Source organism: Hesperophylax consimilis, chromosome 13 (genome assembly GCF_061612785.1).
Source record: "Hesperophylax consimilis isolate HC1 chromosome 13, BYU_Hcon_1.0, whole genome shotgun sequence".
In the NCBI taxonomy this organism is placed as follows: domain Eukaryota; kingdom Metazoa; phylum Arthropoda; class Insecta; order Trichoptera; family Limnephilidae; genus Hesperophylax; species Hesperophylax consimilis.
The window spans coordinates 37,058,301-37,075,766 of record NC_142848.1 but is presented as its reverse complement, the minus strand read 5'-3'; the positions used below and the strand labels follow the sequence as shown (position 1 = coordinate 37,075,766).

The window sequence follows — 17,466 nt, the reverse complement described above, 5'->3', positions numbered from 1 at the left end:
ATAAATCAAGATCTCGTTCAATGGTTCGGTGCCCTTTAGGTCAGACAATGGGCACTACTAACTAAAACGTTGTCAATTTATTATTTACCCCAAACATCTATTCTGCCGTGGTAAATAAAACACAGTAATTACCAAAATTAGCAAAAACGTCTTTAGTTTGGGAAGGTATCGATTTATTTATGATTTACCAAAATAATTTTTAAAAGTTTTTTTTTAATTCTGTTTGGTGACCAAGGCATGGTTTACATTATATTGCTGCGTGATCGATGTGGGTGTGTGTCGTCAACGATAATTATTCATTTATTTAATAAGTAAATCTAGCCTTTTGGTTCCATGTTTCATTTTTGTTTAACTATTCATTCCTTCTCATAATGGTTGCAATATATTTATGAAAAAAATCACTGATCAAGAAGCTTTCAGATGACCGATCGATAAAATAAACGCTGTCCTAGTTTTTCATGGACGCACTGCTGCTTCGAAATAAAAAAAAATGAATGAAGAAGAGAATTTTAATAATTCTAAACAAAACATTAATCAGAACAAAAAACATAAAAATATAACGGTCGCAACTGGGGATTGAACCTAGGACCCATGTTTATATTTAATTGTCTTACTGAAACAACACTAACCATTGAGCTATTGTGACTTGATTAATAAAAGAAGAAAAGAAGTTCCGGTAAGACCATACGATCTGGTCCCAGTTGCGACCGTTATTTTATCCGTTTTATATTTCATTTAGAGTTGATATTATTATATTCTTCATTGATTTTGTTTTATATATAATAAGGTTTAAAAATTTCAATAATTTGTTTTTTCATAAAATTATTAAAAAAAGATGAAAGATTGAATTTTCCCATCACTAGAATAGCAGCTGGTACTTAAGTAAATATATACATTTCCTCCAAGTACGTATTAAGAAAAACAATTTGTTTTAGTCAATTGGCAGACGTTGGCGATTAAATATTTGCATTCATTCTATAATAATTATTGTGAGTGAGCTATTTTTCTTGGTAGGTACTTGGGTACAGTAAAATGGTGTACTTACTTTTAGAATTACAGCACTAAAATATTTATGAAAATAGATGTTAAAGAACAGTAAATGAATTTCTGACAATATAATGTTTTAAATTGTTGGAGTTCAAAATATAAAAAAGGTATTGCTACTGCTCTGAATTGAAGTACTTACCGACGACTAAAAACGACCTCATATTTTCAGGTTAGGTTCCATGATGCCGTTTCTTTTAAAAACCCTGAGGCTCGCATTCTTCCTTAACCTCACGGCGGCTGATTACATGGTGCGAATTGTGCCCATTGATTCTAGCGAGGAAACCACAACTTTTAAGCCTGGTAAGTCTACCGGGTGAGCTATTGGTTTTATATTTTTTATACACCTCTTGCCTAATTTATTTATATATCTGAAACTTTTGGGGTCAAACGAAACTTAAAAGTTGTTTTAAGTAAGATAATTTATTCAGGCATGCAACTGAATCATGCAGCGTAATTGCTAACGCTCCCGCCAGACAAAACGAGAGATTTATTCAGGCATGGAACTGATTCATGTAGCGTAATTGGTAACGCACCCGCTAGACAAACGGGAGATTTCGAGTTCAAGTCGTGCTTATGTCCAAATATATTCATTTTTTTAACGAAATTTTTTTACGAATTGGAGCGTAATACCAAAATAAAATAAAAATACAATGAAATGATTAAAATATAAGTGTTAAAATATCCCCCAAAGGTGAAATTAGTGCTTGAGTAATATAAATATTTTTATTATTTAATATTTTCCAATTTGTATTCCTTCTTCTGACACTCAAACGTCAGCTACAAAATGTTGCAAAAAATCCGAAGTCATGCTTAATTTGTGAAGAGATCAAACCAAGAAACCACAAAAGTACTTAGGTGTAAATATTAATTTCTAAATGAAATAGACCATTAGAATAAACTGACACACTAAATATTTAAACCAATCAGTAATAAAACCATGAAACTTGTTTACAATGCACTAGTTCATTCATCCCTTTCCAATGGATTTATTAGTTACAATATTTATACCAAAGTTATAACATTTTTGGGTAATGACTGAAGATACCGTTAAAACGAGTGCATGATGTGCTTACCTAATTTATTTTTCTGTTTCTGATCCTAGTACTAAAATAAGTAATTGAATATTTTCATTAATAATTTTCATTGATTTTACAAACGATCTGATATCGCAAATTCTTATACGAGTCGATCTGGTTAAGTCGTCATTATGACGTTTAATTGCCTACGATGTCTGGCACAATGTCATCAACGGCATTTTGGCGGCATATCTTGAATAGCATTTTTTAAATGAACGTAGATTAGTTTTCCATCAAAATAATGCCATTATTATTCTAATATTTGAAACTGTTATTTCGTGGTGGAATTCCATTATAAATATATATAAAGAACACAATTTTAAACTTTTTTCCACTTGTTTTTTATTTGACCGTGACCGGTTTCAGCCTGTTAGGGCCATCTTCAGACTGGTACAATTTTTGTCTTAAACTAGGGTTTATATACATGGGCAAATTACATTGAGGGGAGGGGTTAACATAGTAGGTTGATTTGAATTATGAGGGGTTTTTCGTGAAATATGATATTTCCCAAATAAGTATTGTTATTAAAATCAAATGAATTTATCTGTAGAACTATGATAATTATGCCTATTAGGACTATCAATTTAAGGATTTACCCAACATAAAGCTATCGGTAATCTATTGTGTGGTTAGGAAACATATTTTAATGGATTTTATATAATTCAAATACATATTTAGGATAGGTGACACACTGATTATAATGGGTATAGCAACGGAGATTTAGCAACTGATTCTAATTTTGTGTTCATAACATTGTTGGAGTTTACTTTTTTAGCTAGGCGGGTTATCTCTAATGACTCTAGCCTATCTAATTTATGACCTTTGTCGCAGGTATGTAAAAATTTTACATCTCTATCCTTGTCAAACGAGTGTTTATTCTCAAGTAAGTGTGCCGCAACATTCGACATTTCTCCTTTGTCATTTACCCAGCTTGAAAAATGTTCTTTTATGCGGGTTTTGAATGATCTACCTGTTTGGCCTATATAGTAAGACGGGCAATTGGCACAGTTGATTTGGTAAACTCCTGAGTTTTCCATTTTATCCCTTTTATCTTTATTATTTATTAGGATTTTACCTAATGAATTTGCATTATAGAATGCTGTTTTACAATTGTCTTTATTGGTTATCCTAGATATTTTGTTGGATATATTACCAATAAAAGGTATTTTAACCCATTGTTTTTTTGTGACATCCTTTTCATTGTTGATTGTAAGACCTTGTGATATGATTGCCAGTGTGAGTTTTTTATTCTTTTTCTTTAATAAACTATCTATAAGTTCACTACTATATCCATTATTATTTGCTATGGTTTTAATAACATTGAGTTCATTATTATAATTTATACAATTCAGGGGTATATGTAAGAGTCTGTGAATGAGTGAGTTAAATACTGATAACTTGTGAGAAATGTGGTGTCTAGATGTGTTATGTATAATGTTGTCGCTGTATGTTGGTTTTCTGTAAATTGTAAATTCTAATTTATTATTAATTATTTCAATACCTATGTCTAAAAAATTAATTTTATTTCCCCCCATTTCCATTGTAAATTGGATGGCTTTGTTGATTTTATTAATTTCTTCTAGAAAATTATCTAATTGTCTGTGAGTTCCCGTCCAGATAATTAAAATGTCATCTACGTATCTACGATAGAAGGTAACATTTTTAAATGATTTTAATTTTTCTATCTGTTCTTCCATGTGATCCATGAAAAATTCGGCCAGCACCGGTGATATCGGGCTGCCCATGGCTAGTCCATTAGATTGAATATAAAAAAAAAAATAGAAAATTACAGATAGAAAAACAGATAGAAAAACATACAAAAAATACAAAAACAAAAAAATAAAAAAATACAAAAACAAAAAACAGATAGAAAAATTAAAATCATTTAAAAATGTTACCTTCTATCGTAGATACGTAGATGACATTTTAATTATCTGGACGGGAACTCACAGACAATTAGATAATTTTCTAGAAGAAATTAATAAAATCAACAAAGCCATCCAATTTACAATGGAAATGGGGGGAAATAAAATTAATTTTTTAGACATAGGTATTGAAATAATTAATAATAAATTAGAATTTACAATTTACAGAAAACCAACATACAGCGACAACATTATACATAACACATCTAGACACCACATTTCTCACAAGTTATCAGTATTTAACTCACTCATTCACAGACTCTTACATATACCCCTGAATTGTATAAATTATAATAATGAACTCAATGTTATTAAAACCATAGCAAATAATAATGGATATAGTAGTGAACTTATAGATAGTTTATTAAAGAAAAAGAATAAAAAACTCACACTGGCAATCATATCACAAGGTCTTACAATCAACAATGAAAAGGATGTCACAAAAAAACAATGGGTTAAAATACCTTTTATTGGTAATATATCCAACAAAATATCTAGGATAACCAATAAAGACAATTGTAAAACAGCATTCTATAATGCAAATTCATTAGGTAAAATCCTAATAAATAATAAAGATAAAAGGGATAAAATGGAAAACTCAGGAGTTTACCAAATCAACTGTGCCAATTGCCCGTCTTACTATATAGGCCAAACAGGTAGATCATTCAAAACCCGCATAAAAGAACATTTTTCAAGCTGGGTAAATGACAAAGGAGAAATGTCGAATGTTGCGGCACACTTACTTGAGAATAAACACTCGTTTGACAAGGATAGAGATGTAAAATTTTTACATACCTGCGACAAAGGTCATAAATTAGATAGGCTAGAGTCATTAGAGATAACCCGCCTAGCTAAAAAAGTAAACTCCAACAATGTTATGAACACAAAATTAGAATCAGTTGCTAAATCTCCGTTGCTATACCCATTATAATCAGTGTGTCACCTATCCTAAATATGTATTTGAATTATATAAAATCCATTAAAATATGTTTCCTAACCACACAATAGATTACCGATAGCTTTATGTTGGGTAAATCCTTAAATTGATAGTCCTAATAGGCATAATTATCATAGTTCTACAGATAAATTCATTTGATTTTAATAACAATACTTATTTGGGAAATATCATATTTCACGAAAAACCCCTCATAATTCAAATCAACCTACTATGTTAACCCCTCCCCTCAATGTAATTTGCCCATGTATATAAACCCTAGTTTAAGACAAAAATTGTACCAGTCTGAAGATGGCCCTAACAGGCTGAAACCGGTCACGGTCAAATAAAAAACAAGTGGAAAAAAGTTTAAAATTGTGTTCTTTATATATATTTATAATGGAATTCCACCACGAAATAACAGTTTCAAATATTAAAATATTAAAAAGTGCAAACACAGCGACACTGAAGAGACTCTACAAAAAACTCATTCTTAAACGACGGATGGCTTCACAACATTTGTGGTTCAATCGAGAATGCAAAAAACGGGGTATAATACCTAAATACATCAACATCAAGACGAACACGGACAGCAAAGCAGCCAAACTTGCAGTTACCGCAGCCCACAGAACATGGACCACACAGGAGATGAAGAAATGGTACAACATTAGAGATAACGTAAATAATTATTTATATTATGTACACACTGCACTCACATCACAACTACACCCCGTAGAATTTGACTGTCTTTTTAATGATACTACCCTTATGGTTAACAATAAAATACACGCAACTTACCAAAGACAACTTAAAAAACTAACATATTGGACAGAAAAACAAGTTAAATTAACACCTACGGAAAAGACAGTAAATTCACCCACCCTATTATTTTACGATAAGGTAGTAAATACAACCGATGTAGAATTTAATGATACCGAAATTAAAATGCTTGAAAAAGGTTTAAAATACTGCCCAAACTTACCACTTCAACTAAAAGATCTCGAGAATCTAGCTATTGACACAGATATAGCAACGTCAGACTATAGCAATAAATACCTATGCGCTAAAATAATTAAAAAAGCAACGACTGAGGGTAAATTTTCAAGCGAAGCACACACAATAAAATCATTAAAAAGTAAAATCAAACAAAACAACCTTATTATCTCAAAAGCAGATAAAGGAAATAGTACAGTAATCTTAAACAAATCAGATTACATAGAAAAAGTCCAAGATGTGCTGGACACTAGTAAAGTAACCCTATTGAAAAAGGACCCCACCTCGAAATTCGCATCTGATGTAAACTCAATCTTAAACTCTAGCAAAGTCCTTATTAAGAACAAATTCCATAAAAATAGTCTATCTGTTATGAACCCCCAATGCCCACGCCTTTATGGACAACCTAAAGTACATAAAAATAACATGCCAGTAAGACCAGTAGTATCATACAATTCAGCTCCTGCCTATAAATTAGCAAAATTTGGAAATAGAATCATCAAAAACACTCTCAATTTTAAATCAAAATACGGCATAATAAATTCCCTACAACTTATAGACCTCATCAAAGACATAAACATACCTAACAATGCCACTCTGGTTTCGTTTGATGTTGTCAGCCTATTTTCTAACATACCGACAAACGAATTAAAGATAATTATTAACAACTACATGGAAAAACGTAATACTAATTTGATAGAACGGAAAGAAATAACTGAAATACTAAATACATGTATAGAACAAAACTTCTTTAGATTTAATGATAATTTTTATATTCAATCTAATGGACTAGCCATGGGCAGCCCGATATCACCGGTGCTGGCCGAATTTTTCATGGATCACATGGAAGAACAGATAGAAAAATTAAAATCATTTAAAAATGTTACCTTCTATCGTAGATACGTAGATGACATTTTAATTATCTGGACGGGAACTCACAGACAATTAGATAATTTTCTAGAAGAAATTAATAAAATCAACAAAGCCATCCAATTTACAATGGAAATGGGGGGAAATAAAATTAATTTTTTAGACATAGGTATTGAAATAATTAATAATAAATTAGAATTTACAATTTACAGAAAACCAACATACAGCGACAACATTATACATAACACATCTAGACACCACATTTCTCACAAGTTATCAGTATTTAACTCACTCATTCACAGACTCTTACATATACCCCTGAATTGTATAAATTATAATAATGAACTCAATGTTATTAAAACCATAGCAAATAATAATGGATATAGTAGTGAACTTATAGATAGTTTATTAAAGAAAAAGAATAAAAAACTCACACTGGCAATCATATCACAAGGTCTTACAATCAACAATGAAAAGGATGTCACAAAAAAACAATGGGTTAAAATACCTTTTATTGGTAATATATCCAACAAAATATCTAGGATAACCAATAAAGACAATTGTAAAACAGCATTCTATAATGCAAATTCATTAGGTAAAATCCTAATAAATAATAAAGATAAAAGGGATAAAATGGAAAACTCAGGAGTTTACCAAATCAACTGTGCCAATTGCCCGTCTTACTATATAGGCCAAACAGGTAGATCATTCAAAACCCGCATAAAAGAACATTTTTCAAGCTGGGTAAATGACAAAGGAGAAATGTCGAATGTTGCGGCACACTTACTTGAGAATAAACACTCGTTTGACAAGGATAGAGATGTAAAATTTTTACATACCTGCGACAAAGGTCATAAATTAGATAGGCTAGAGTCATTAGAGATAACCCGCCTAGCTAAAAAAGTAAACTTCAACAATGTTATGAACACAAAATTAGAATCAGTTGCTAAATCTCCGTTGCTATACCCATTATAATCAGTGTGTCACCTATCCTAAATATGTATTTGAATTATATAAAATCCATTAAAATATGTTTCCTAACCACACAATAGATTACCGATAGCTTTATGTTGGGTAAATCCTTAAATTGATAGTCCTAATAGGCATAATTATCATAGTTCTACAGATAAATTCATTTGATTTTAATAACAATACTTATTTGGGAAATATCATATTTCACGAAAAACCCCTCATAATTCAAATCAACCTACTATGTTAACCCCTCCCCTCAATGTAATTTGCCCATGTATATAAACCCTAGTTTAAGACAAAAATTGTACCAGTCTGAAGATGGCCCTAACAGGCTGAAACCGGTCACGGTCAAATAAAAAACAAGTGGAAAAAAGTTTAAAATTGTGTTCTTTATATATATTCATTATTATTCTGTTAATTTTAGAAAGAAACTTATTCGCATTGTTTGAATGTTTGACCTTGGTTTGGATCTTTCAGTTGCTCCCGTGTGCGAGGGCAAGCACGAGATCTGGACGGATTGTGGTAATTCCTGCGAGAGAGATTGCAGCAATTTTGGTCAAAAGGATTTCTCATGCACCCCCAGCTGCACCCCTGGCTGCATCTGCAATTGGGGATACTACCGGAATGCCGATAATTTGTGCGTAACGCTTGATAACTGTGGTGAGATACTTTCATTAACATCAACATATTGTTTCCCTTATCAAAGTTGGATTGGGTAAGTATCTTACGCCACACGGAGTCTTAGTCCTAGACGAAAACAAATCAGAATAGTCAGTATCCTAGAATATAGCTAATGATTTACAGATGCTGAACCACTGATGTAAACCACTGCAATACCTTTTTCATGAGAATGGAGATTCCACAAATGCCACATTACTGAGATTTTATTATTGATTCAATTTCAGAAAATATATTCTAGAATGTATCGAAAATTCCAGTGCTTTCGGCGCCAGAGAACAAGAGAAAACGGCTTTCAAGTCTTTAATTTGTGCCCGTTAGAATGATGATATTTCCAAAAATGCATTTTTTGAAGTTTTAGACACTGATTCAAATTCAGACCATTTTTATTGGTACCAATCGAAATTTGACTCGATTCGGTTGTGTAGTTCCTGAGAAAACGTTTTCAAAAGTTCGAACCCAAGTCTTTCATTTGTGCCCGTTAGAATGATGATATTTATAAAACCGCTTTTTTAAAGTTTGAGACACTGATTCATAGTCAGACCACTATTTTTAGTACGAATACAACATTTCATTCGATTCGGTTGCGTAGTTCCTGGGAAAACGTATTGAAAAGTTCGAACCCAAGTCTTTCATTTGTGCCTGTTAGAACTATGATAGTTCCAAAAATGAATTTTTTTTTGAAGTTTTAGACACTAATTAATGTCAGACCACTATTTAAAGTACGAATACGAAATTTTATTCGATTACGTTGCGTAGTTCCTGAGAAAACGTCTTCAAGAGTTCGAACCCAAGTCCTTAGTTTGTGCCCGTTAGAATGATGATATTTCCAAAAATGATGGATTTGGAGATTTTTACTCTGATTCATGTAAAGACCACTATTTTTAGTACGAATACAAAATTTCATTCGATTCGGTTGCTGAGTTCCTCAGAAAACGTCTTCATGAGTTCCAACCCATGTCCTGAGTTTGTGCCTGTTAGAATTATGATATTTCCAAAGCAGCTTTTTTAAAGATTAAAACTCTGATTCATGTTCAGACCACTATTTTAAGTACGAATACAAAATTTCATTCGATTCAGTTGCGTCGTTCCTGAGATAACGTTTTCAAATGTTCGAACCCAAGTTTTTCGTTTGTGCCCGTTAGAATGATGATATTTTAAAAAATGCCTTTTTGAAGTTTTAGGCACTGTCTCAAATTCAGAACATAATTACAAGACCAAATCCAATATTTCACTCGATTCGGTTGCGTAGTTCCTGAGGAAACGTTTTCAAATGTTTGAACCCAAGTCTTTCATTTGTCCCCTTTAAAATGATGATATTTTCCTTAGTCTGTTGGAATTATGATATTTCCAAAACAGCTTTTTTTAAAGATTCTAACTCTGATTTATTATCAGACAATTATTTTTAGTACGAAAAAAAAATTTCATTCGATTCGGTTGCGTAGTTCCTGAGAAAACGTCTTCAAGAGTTCGAACCCAAGTCCTTAGTTTGTGCCCGTAAGAATTATGATATTTGAAAAATGTTGTTTTTGTAGTTTAAGACACTGATTCAAATTCATACCATTATTATTAGTATTAATCCAAACTTTTACTCGATTCGGTTGAATTGTTCCTGAGAAAACGTTTTCAAATGTTCGACCCCAAGTCTTTCATTTGTGCCTGTTAGGCTGATGATATTACCAAAAATGTTGTTTTTGTAGTTTAAGACACTGATTTAAATTCAGACCATTATTATTACCACCAATCCAAAATTTTACTTGATCCGGTTGCGTAGTTCCTGAGATAGGTTTTCAAATGTTCGAACCCAAGTCCTTAGTTTGTGCCCGTTAAAATGATGATATTTCAAAAAAAGTTTTTTTTTAGTTTAAAACTCTGATTCATTTTCAGACCACTATTTTAAGTACGAATACACAATTTCATTCGATTCGGTTGGGTAGTTCCTGAGAAAACGTTTTCAAATGATCGAACCCAAGTCTTTGATTTTTCCCCTTTAAAATGATGATATTTCCAAAAATGTTGTTTTTATAGTTTAAGACACTGATTTAAATTCAGACCATTATTATTAGCACCAATCCAAAATTTTACTCGATTCGGTTGCGTAGTTCCTGAGAGAACGTTTTCAAATGTTCGAACCCAAGTCCTTAGTTTGTGCCCGTTAAAATGATGGTATTTCCAAAAAAGTTTTTTTTTAGTTTAAAACTCTGATTTATGTTCAGACCATTGTTTTTAGTACGAATACAAAATTTCATTAGATTCGGTTGCGTAGTTCCTGAGAAAACGTCTTCAAGAGTTCGAACCCAAGTCCTTAGTTTGTGCCTGTTAGAATTATGATATTTCCAACATAGCTTTTTTAAAGTTTAAAACTCTGATTCATTTTCAGACCACTATTTTTAGTACATTTGATTCGGTTGCGTAGTTCCTGAGAAAACGTTTTCAAATGATCGAACCCAAGTCTTTTATTTTTCCCCTTTAAATTGATGATATTTCTAAAAATGTTGTTTTTGTAGTTTAAGACACTGATTTAAATTCAGACCATTATTATTAGCACCAATCCAAAATTTTACTCGATTCGGTTGCGTTGTTTCTGAGAGAACGTTTTCAAATGTTCGAACCCAAGTCTTTTATTTGTGCCCGTTAGAATGATGATATTTCCAAAAATGATGGTTTTCAGAAATTTTCACACTGATTCATGTTCAGACCACTATTTTTAGTACGAATACAAAATTTCATTCGATTAGGTTGCTGAGTTCCTCAGAAAACGTCTTCATGAGTTTGAATCCAAGTCCTTAGTTTTTGATATTTTAACCTTTTTGCCATTCTTTTATTTGTTTAAACAATATAGAATTTTCTTCTCTCTTGGCTATCACCGATATTTATTTTTATTAAGGCTTTGCATATGTGTTCGTATGGATGGAAAATTTCTACCCTACAACATATAAGCCTCCATGAAAATTGGACCCTTAATTTCTTTGATAACTACAGAAAGCTACCTTAAGCTCTCTTGTACTATATATCTTTATAGACATAATGTACTTAACTAATTTATACGTTATTTACGACCTTGAACGTAAATATTTTGATATTTATATTGTAATTAAATTCCATCAAACGTTGTGTAATTTTTTGGTTTATGATATAGGACTTTAATTACTTTCATTTTTGTGGTAACCCTTTTGGTTCTGATCAGGGTGTTGAGCTTCAAAATTGAATTGGTCTCTCCATTGCTAAACTAAACTTAAATGGTTTCTCTAAATGAGCTTACTTTCCTTCTGTACTATTCTGATTCCCTGCACCCTAACGAGCTCGTAGTTAAACGCTGGTAAAAGATATTATACATGTTTATTTGGACAGGTAATTAAATATAACTCTAATGGTTAGTTGTTAGTAAATTTGATTATGGTTAACCATTGTGTCTGGTTGACGTCACTCCTTTATGACTCTGCTGCTATAAGTTACATGTTAAGATTGATTTAGTAGGTTAATGTTATTAGTTAATTGTATATTTGACGAACTCAGAATAACCCTTTGCTTGCAAAATTTGGCTCCTGTCCTCCTGCAAGTAAACGAGGTGGTCGAGAGTCAACGAGAAATTCGCACAATCTTGTGACACCGTTTGTCTTTTGTGTAAGTTACCGCTTCCCAAAAGAATCTTCCTTCGTCATCATGCACTGCCTTCAAGTCTCCTCCCGAGCCCCGAAACCCCCAAATTCCTACTCCTCCTTGGACTTCAATTTACTTAGGGCGAACCGGTTTCGTCCTATATACAATCATATACTTACGGTTGTTGTAATGAAAAGTTTCCTAGGCTTGCCACCACTCCAAGAAGCGATGTGACATGACCATCTTAGGCCTAAAACGCCAGCTGTAGACGGGTTCACATCACCCAGTGGATAATACATTCAAAGATATATATGTAAACATACATTTTCGGAAAGGTTTATAGTTTACAATGTAACATTTTCTACAGGGTTCAACTTTAGATTTAGTTCATCCTATCCCGTGATTTTTCAACTGTTTCATGTAATTGATTGCCACATAAGAGAGTACACAACCCTCAGCTGTTTCAAGCAACTGATGGGAATCTATGCGAACACTCAATCAATAATATTCAAATGTTTCGTATAATACTTCGATATAAATCTTACTAACCCGTGATTTTTCAATTGTTGTATGTAAATGATAGGTATTTGAGAGTACGCAACTCCCAGCTGTTTCGGGTAACTAATGAAAACCTATGCGAATTACCCAATCCATAATATTCAAATGTTTCTGTAATACTTCGATATAAATCTTACTAACCCGTGATTTTTCAATTGTTGTTTGTGAATGATAGGTATATGAGAATACTCAAATCGCTGCACATTGCACAATAATATCCTGATATTCAATTTATCTTGAAATTCTAATTTATAAACCTGATAAATATCTAGTTACGGACCAAGGCCGTTTTCAAACCATTGTAATTAACCCCGTTCTCCGGTGAGCGATTTATTGTAAACATTTCGATAATGTAAACACTTCCTTTGACATACTGACCCAAATGTGAGATTTGTTTATTTGAGCCATTCCTTCCTCAGCTGTGCCTCTTTATTTTTACTGTGCATTATTAATTTCAATAATTTAAATTCCTTTTTGAAATTAAACGATTTATTTCATTATCCGAATTTTGTGAAATTACCAAAGGTTATTGTTTTTTTATTTATTTTTATTATTTCATATATATCCCGTTAATACTACAGTTAAGTAGTTTGTCAAACAGGATTTTTATTACAACTTTTTACAGATTACAACGTAGACCTTAATTTGTAATATAATAACAATAAACTTACACATTAAATCGCCTAATACAAATTATTTCTACCTAATTTAATTATTAACATCGTGGTGCATTTATATTACCCACAAATTATCAGGAAATTCTTATATGACAAATTTACAACTATATCATTGTGTCTCTCTGACCCCGCTACTTTACTTCCTTATTATAAGAAATTACTAGCTAACCCTCAATTCACCACTAATACCAATTGCAATTTTTATTTGTACCATTCGAAGAACATGAAATGGCTAATGTTTTCTCACAATTTATGTATTACAATAATTTATGTATATTATTTTATGGCAATAACTGAGCAACCAAACTTATGTACTCTTTGTTCACACATCAAAAACATAAATTTACCATCCCAAATTAATATTACCGTGTGGGTTTACTTACAGATAACTTACTCTAAAAATGATCCAACATTCTTTTGAAATTCCCGATGAATCTATGCTCACATGCAACAATTATGTAGTTGATAATCCTAAAGACATAAATAAATACTGTTGGGAATCGTACAGTCTAAAAATTGTACACCAGAATATACGAAGTATTACCAATATTGATGATCTCGATTTATTATATTGCTGTTGTTATGCGCGTAGTGCGACATTATGGCAACCATATTATATTATTAATTTTACCGGACGGGCAGTGGTATTGAGTTCCAACTTTATTTTTTCTGTTCTATTCTTATGTCTCTTTATCTTACAATTCCTACACGTTCATTACATTAACTTCTCATGCGCTAAAAACCTTATGTTTTATTTATTACCTCCAGATTATTTAAATCTTGTGCTGTGTTTGCTTAAATTATCCATGTTGTTATTTCATTCAACTTCTCTATGTTCAAATACTGTACATTACAATAACTTGTCTTTACCATTCAAGATGATTGCATATTACATAAATGGCTCCAAATAATAATAAAAAACGTAGACTGACTATTGGTTTTCTAAATGCACAATCGCTTGGTACAGGCTTTGATGATCTATGTATCTATATTAGAGAACACGAAATCGATGCATTAGCCTTGAACGAAACTTGGATTGATGCGAGCAGAGGTACAACTGATAGAGCAATTCCGGGTTATAACTTATATCTTTCCCCTCGTCCTAAACGTGGGGGAGGTGTTGGTTTCTATGTACGTCGTGAATTATCAAGCGTTATACTACCACACGAAAACAAGTACTTGGAACAAATGTGGCTTAAAATTAAGGCTCCGAATATCGATATATGTTTAAGCACAGCATACAGAACTAGTAAAAACCTCGTCAATGACGCAATCGATTGTATCAGTGATAACTTATCTGACCACATGTTTCAGTGTGAAACACTTTTTTTACTTGGCGATTTAAATATAAACTTATTAAACAAACAGGAACCGGATGCAAAAAAGTTAATAGATGCATTGCAAGCATTTAATATGTCGCCAACTGTAAACGAACCATCAAGAGTAACAGGTACTTCCTCGACACCTATAGATGTGGTATTCACTAATAAACCTGAAATAGTTACACGTACACAAATTTACCATTATAAAACTATAAGCGACCATGGTTTAGTTATATGCGACTTAAAATTTTCAAAACCAAAATATATACCAAAAACAATAACTTACAGAAACACTAAAGACATAGACATGAATAGGCTAAATGCCGATTTGGCTAACGGGCCATGGCAACACATAAGCGCTTTGAATGATGTTGACAGTATGGTCACACACTTCAATGCGTACGTATTGAATATTTACGATACGCATGCACCAAAACAGACAATAACCATTAAAGACAAACACAAACCTTGGATAACAGATGTCATTAAATATATGATGAAAATTCGAGATCGCGCGTATATCAGGTATTTAAAATCAAAATTAGACTCACACTACACTTATTATAAACAATTACGAAATCTAGTAACCTCTTCCATGAAAAGAGAAAAAAAAGCATTTTTTGAATATAACATCAATAATAATGTACATGACTCAAAAAAACTCTGGAAATCTTTAGAAAATTGCCTTCATGTTAAAGACAAAGTCGGAGATATACCAACACATTTAAATGACCCAGAAGCCATAAATAATCATTTTATTAATCACAGTCAAAATCTAGAACATAGTCCAATTTTAGTCAACCATTATAATACACAAAATCACTCTATAGCAAAATCATTTTCACTTCAAATAGTTGATGAAACTACAATATCAAAACACATTCATACTATCAAATCAAACGCTATCGGTTGCGATAAAATAAGTATCTCAATGATTAAACTCATACTTCCGTATGCACTCAGCACTATAACAACCATTATTAACCAATCATTACGGACAGGTATAGTTCCAGCACTGTGGAAAAATGGTTTAGTCACACCAATTCCGAAAAAGAAACCAATTTCAAGTATTAGTGATCTCAGACCGATTAGCATATTACCAGCATTATCCAAGGTACTCGAAAAAGTTGTGTTTGAGCAAACAGTAGTCTACGCTGAAACATGCGGGATTATACCTCGTCATCAATCGGGGTTTCGTAAAGGCCACAGCACTACAACAGCTCTGCAATGTATTACAGATGATATTCTTGCCTCCACTGATGCAGGCAAAGCCTCGATACTAGTTCTGCTGGACTTCTCTTAGGCATTTGACTTACTGAGCATTCCATTACTTATTGCAAAGTTGCGTTACTTTGGTTTTGACGATGAAGCAATAAAATGGTTTCAAAATTACTTTAAAGATAGAACTCAGCGTACAGTTTGCAAGGATAGTAATGGGACTCTAAAATATTCATCTGACATTATAATAACAAGAGGGGTACCCCAGGGATCGATACTAGGGCCATTGCTTTTTGCTATATATACCGCTGACATGATGCAATCTATTGAACACTGTGGTTCGCACATGTATGCTGATGACACACAACTATATTTATCGTTTGACGTAAGTAAAACTCATGTGGCAGTGGATATGGTAAATGGTGACCTACGTAGAGTTTGCAGTTGGGCAAAGGAGCACGCGTTACTTCTCAATCCTCAAAAAACTGTTGCTTTATTAATGGGAACTAAGCAAAAAATATCATGCGTAAAAAATGGAGGACATGTTGTAAAAATACATGAAACCACCGTTCCCTTTGTTGATGCTGCGCGCAACCTTGGAATAATGGTGGACGGTAGATTGAGGTATGATGAACATGTTAAAAACAGGTCACAGTGGTGCTACTCGAGGCTTCGTCTATTGTACAATATAAGAGATAACATATCAGTGAAACTACGCAAGATTATTACTGATAGTCTTGTTTTCTCAATATTGGACTATGGAGACTCAGTTTACGGTCCATCTTTATTGAAAAAAACCCAAAAACAAGTACAACGAGTCCAAAATGCATGTGTCCGATATTGCTATAATGTCCCGAGACGCGAGCATATCTCGCCTTACCTCTATCGGCATCGAATACTGAATATGTCGAACAGAAGGAAGTTACATCAAATGTGTCAACTGTTCAACTTGATGAATTCAAAGGTTCCTTCCTATCTGTTTGACAGACTGCAGTGGTCCCGTGACTCACATGCACATAGTACACGCCAAAGAGACCATTTACTTGTTCTCCCCAAACATAAAACTGCTGTTTTTGAGGGTAGTTTTAGCTACTCATCGTCAAAAATTTGGAATAAAATACCACTGCTTATTCGAACAACAACATCGTTGCAGTGCTTTAAGAAGCTCTGCAGCGAATGGTTGCTGACAGCACAGTCAACCGCACAACATCATAATTGATCGAATTTAAAATGAAAGGGACACCTACTTGTGATTATTATTTTTTTTATTTTATCTATGTATTTTATGTAAATTTAATCCTGAATTTATATTTTATTTTATTTTAAAGAAATTTGTATTTATCGATTTATAACACATTATATTAAAGGCACTGCTGAAAACCAGCTACATTCCCGGAGAAATCCGGAATGTACAGCTGAGCAGTTGCCCTTTTGGCAATATAATCATCTAAATGTATGTGTACAAACTATATGCAAACATGTAAAAAATTATTGTCAAATAAAAGTTTTTATTATTATTATTATTATTACCTAGTAGCCATGTTTTCAGCAAATATCTGACTCTGTTTGGAAATTCGCATTTCTTAATATTACCAG

The 17,466-nt window shown here is 32.5% G+C and overlaps 1 protein-coding gene across 4 annotated transcripts in view; it reads left to right on the top strand.

Moving 5' to 3' along the window:
• The first annotated feature begins 936 nt into the window (after window positions 1–936).
• The window catches only part of LOC149418932 (uncharacterized), an 84,686-nt gene continuing 68,156 nt past the window's right edge, over window positions 937–17,466 (top strand). For 2 of the 4 annotated variants that reach the window (XM_089639086.1, XM_089639082.1), the window contains exons 1-3: window positions 937–1,010; window positions 1,217–1,347; window positions 8,295–8,477. In XM_089639086.1, coding sequence (XP_089495212.1) covers window positions 1,227–1,347; window positions 8,295–8,477 — 304 coding nt within the window. In that variant the 5' untranslated portion in view covers window positions 937–1,010; window positions 1,217–1,226. Of the gene's footprint in view, window positions 1,023–1,216; window positions 1,348–8,294; window positions 8,478–17,466 lie in introns of all 4 variants that reach the window. The other 2 variants (XM_089639083.1, XM_089639085.1) reach the window with 2 other exon arrangements.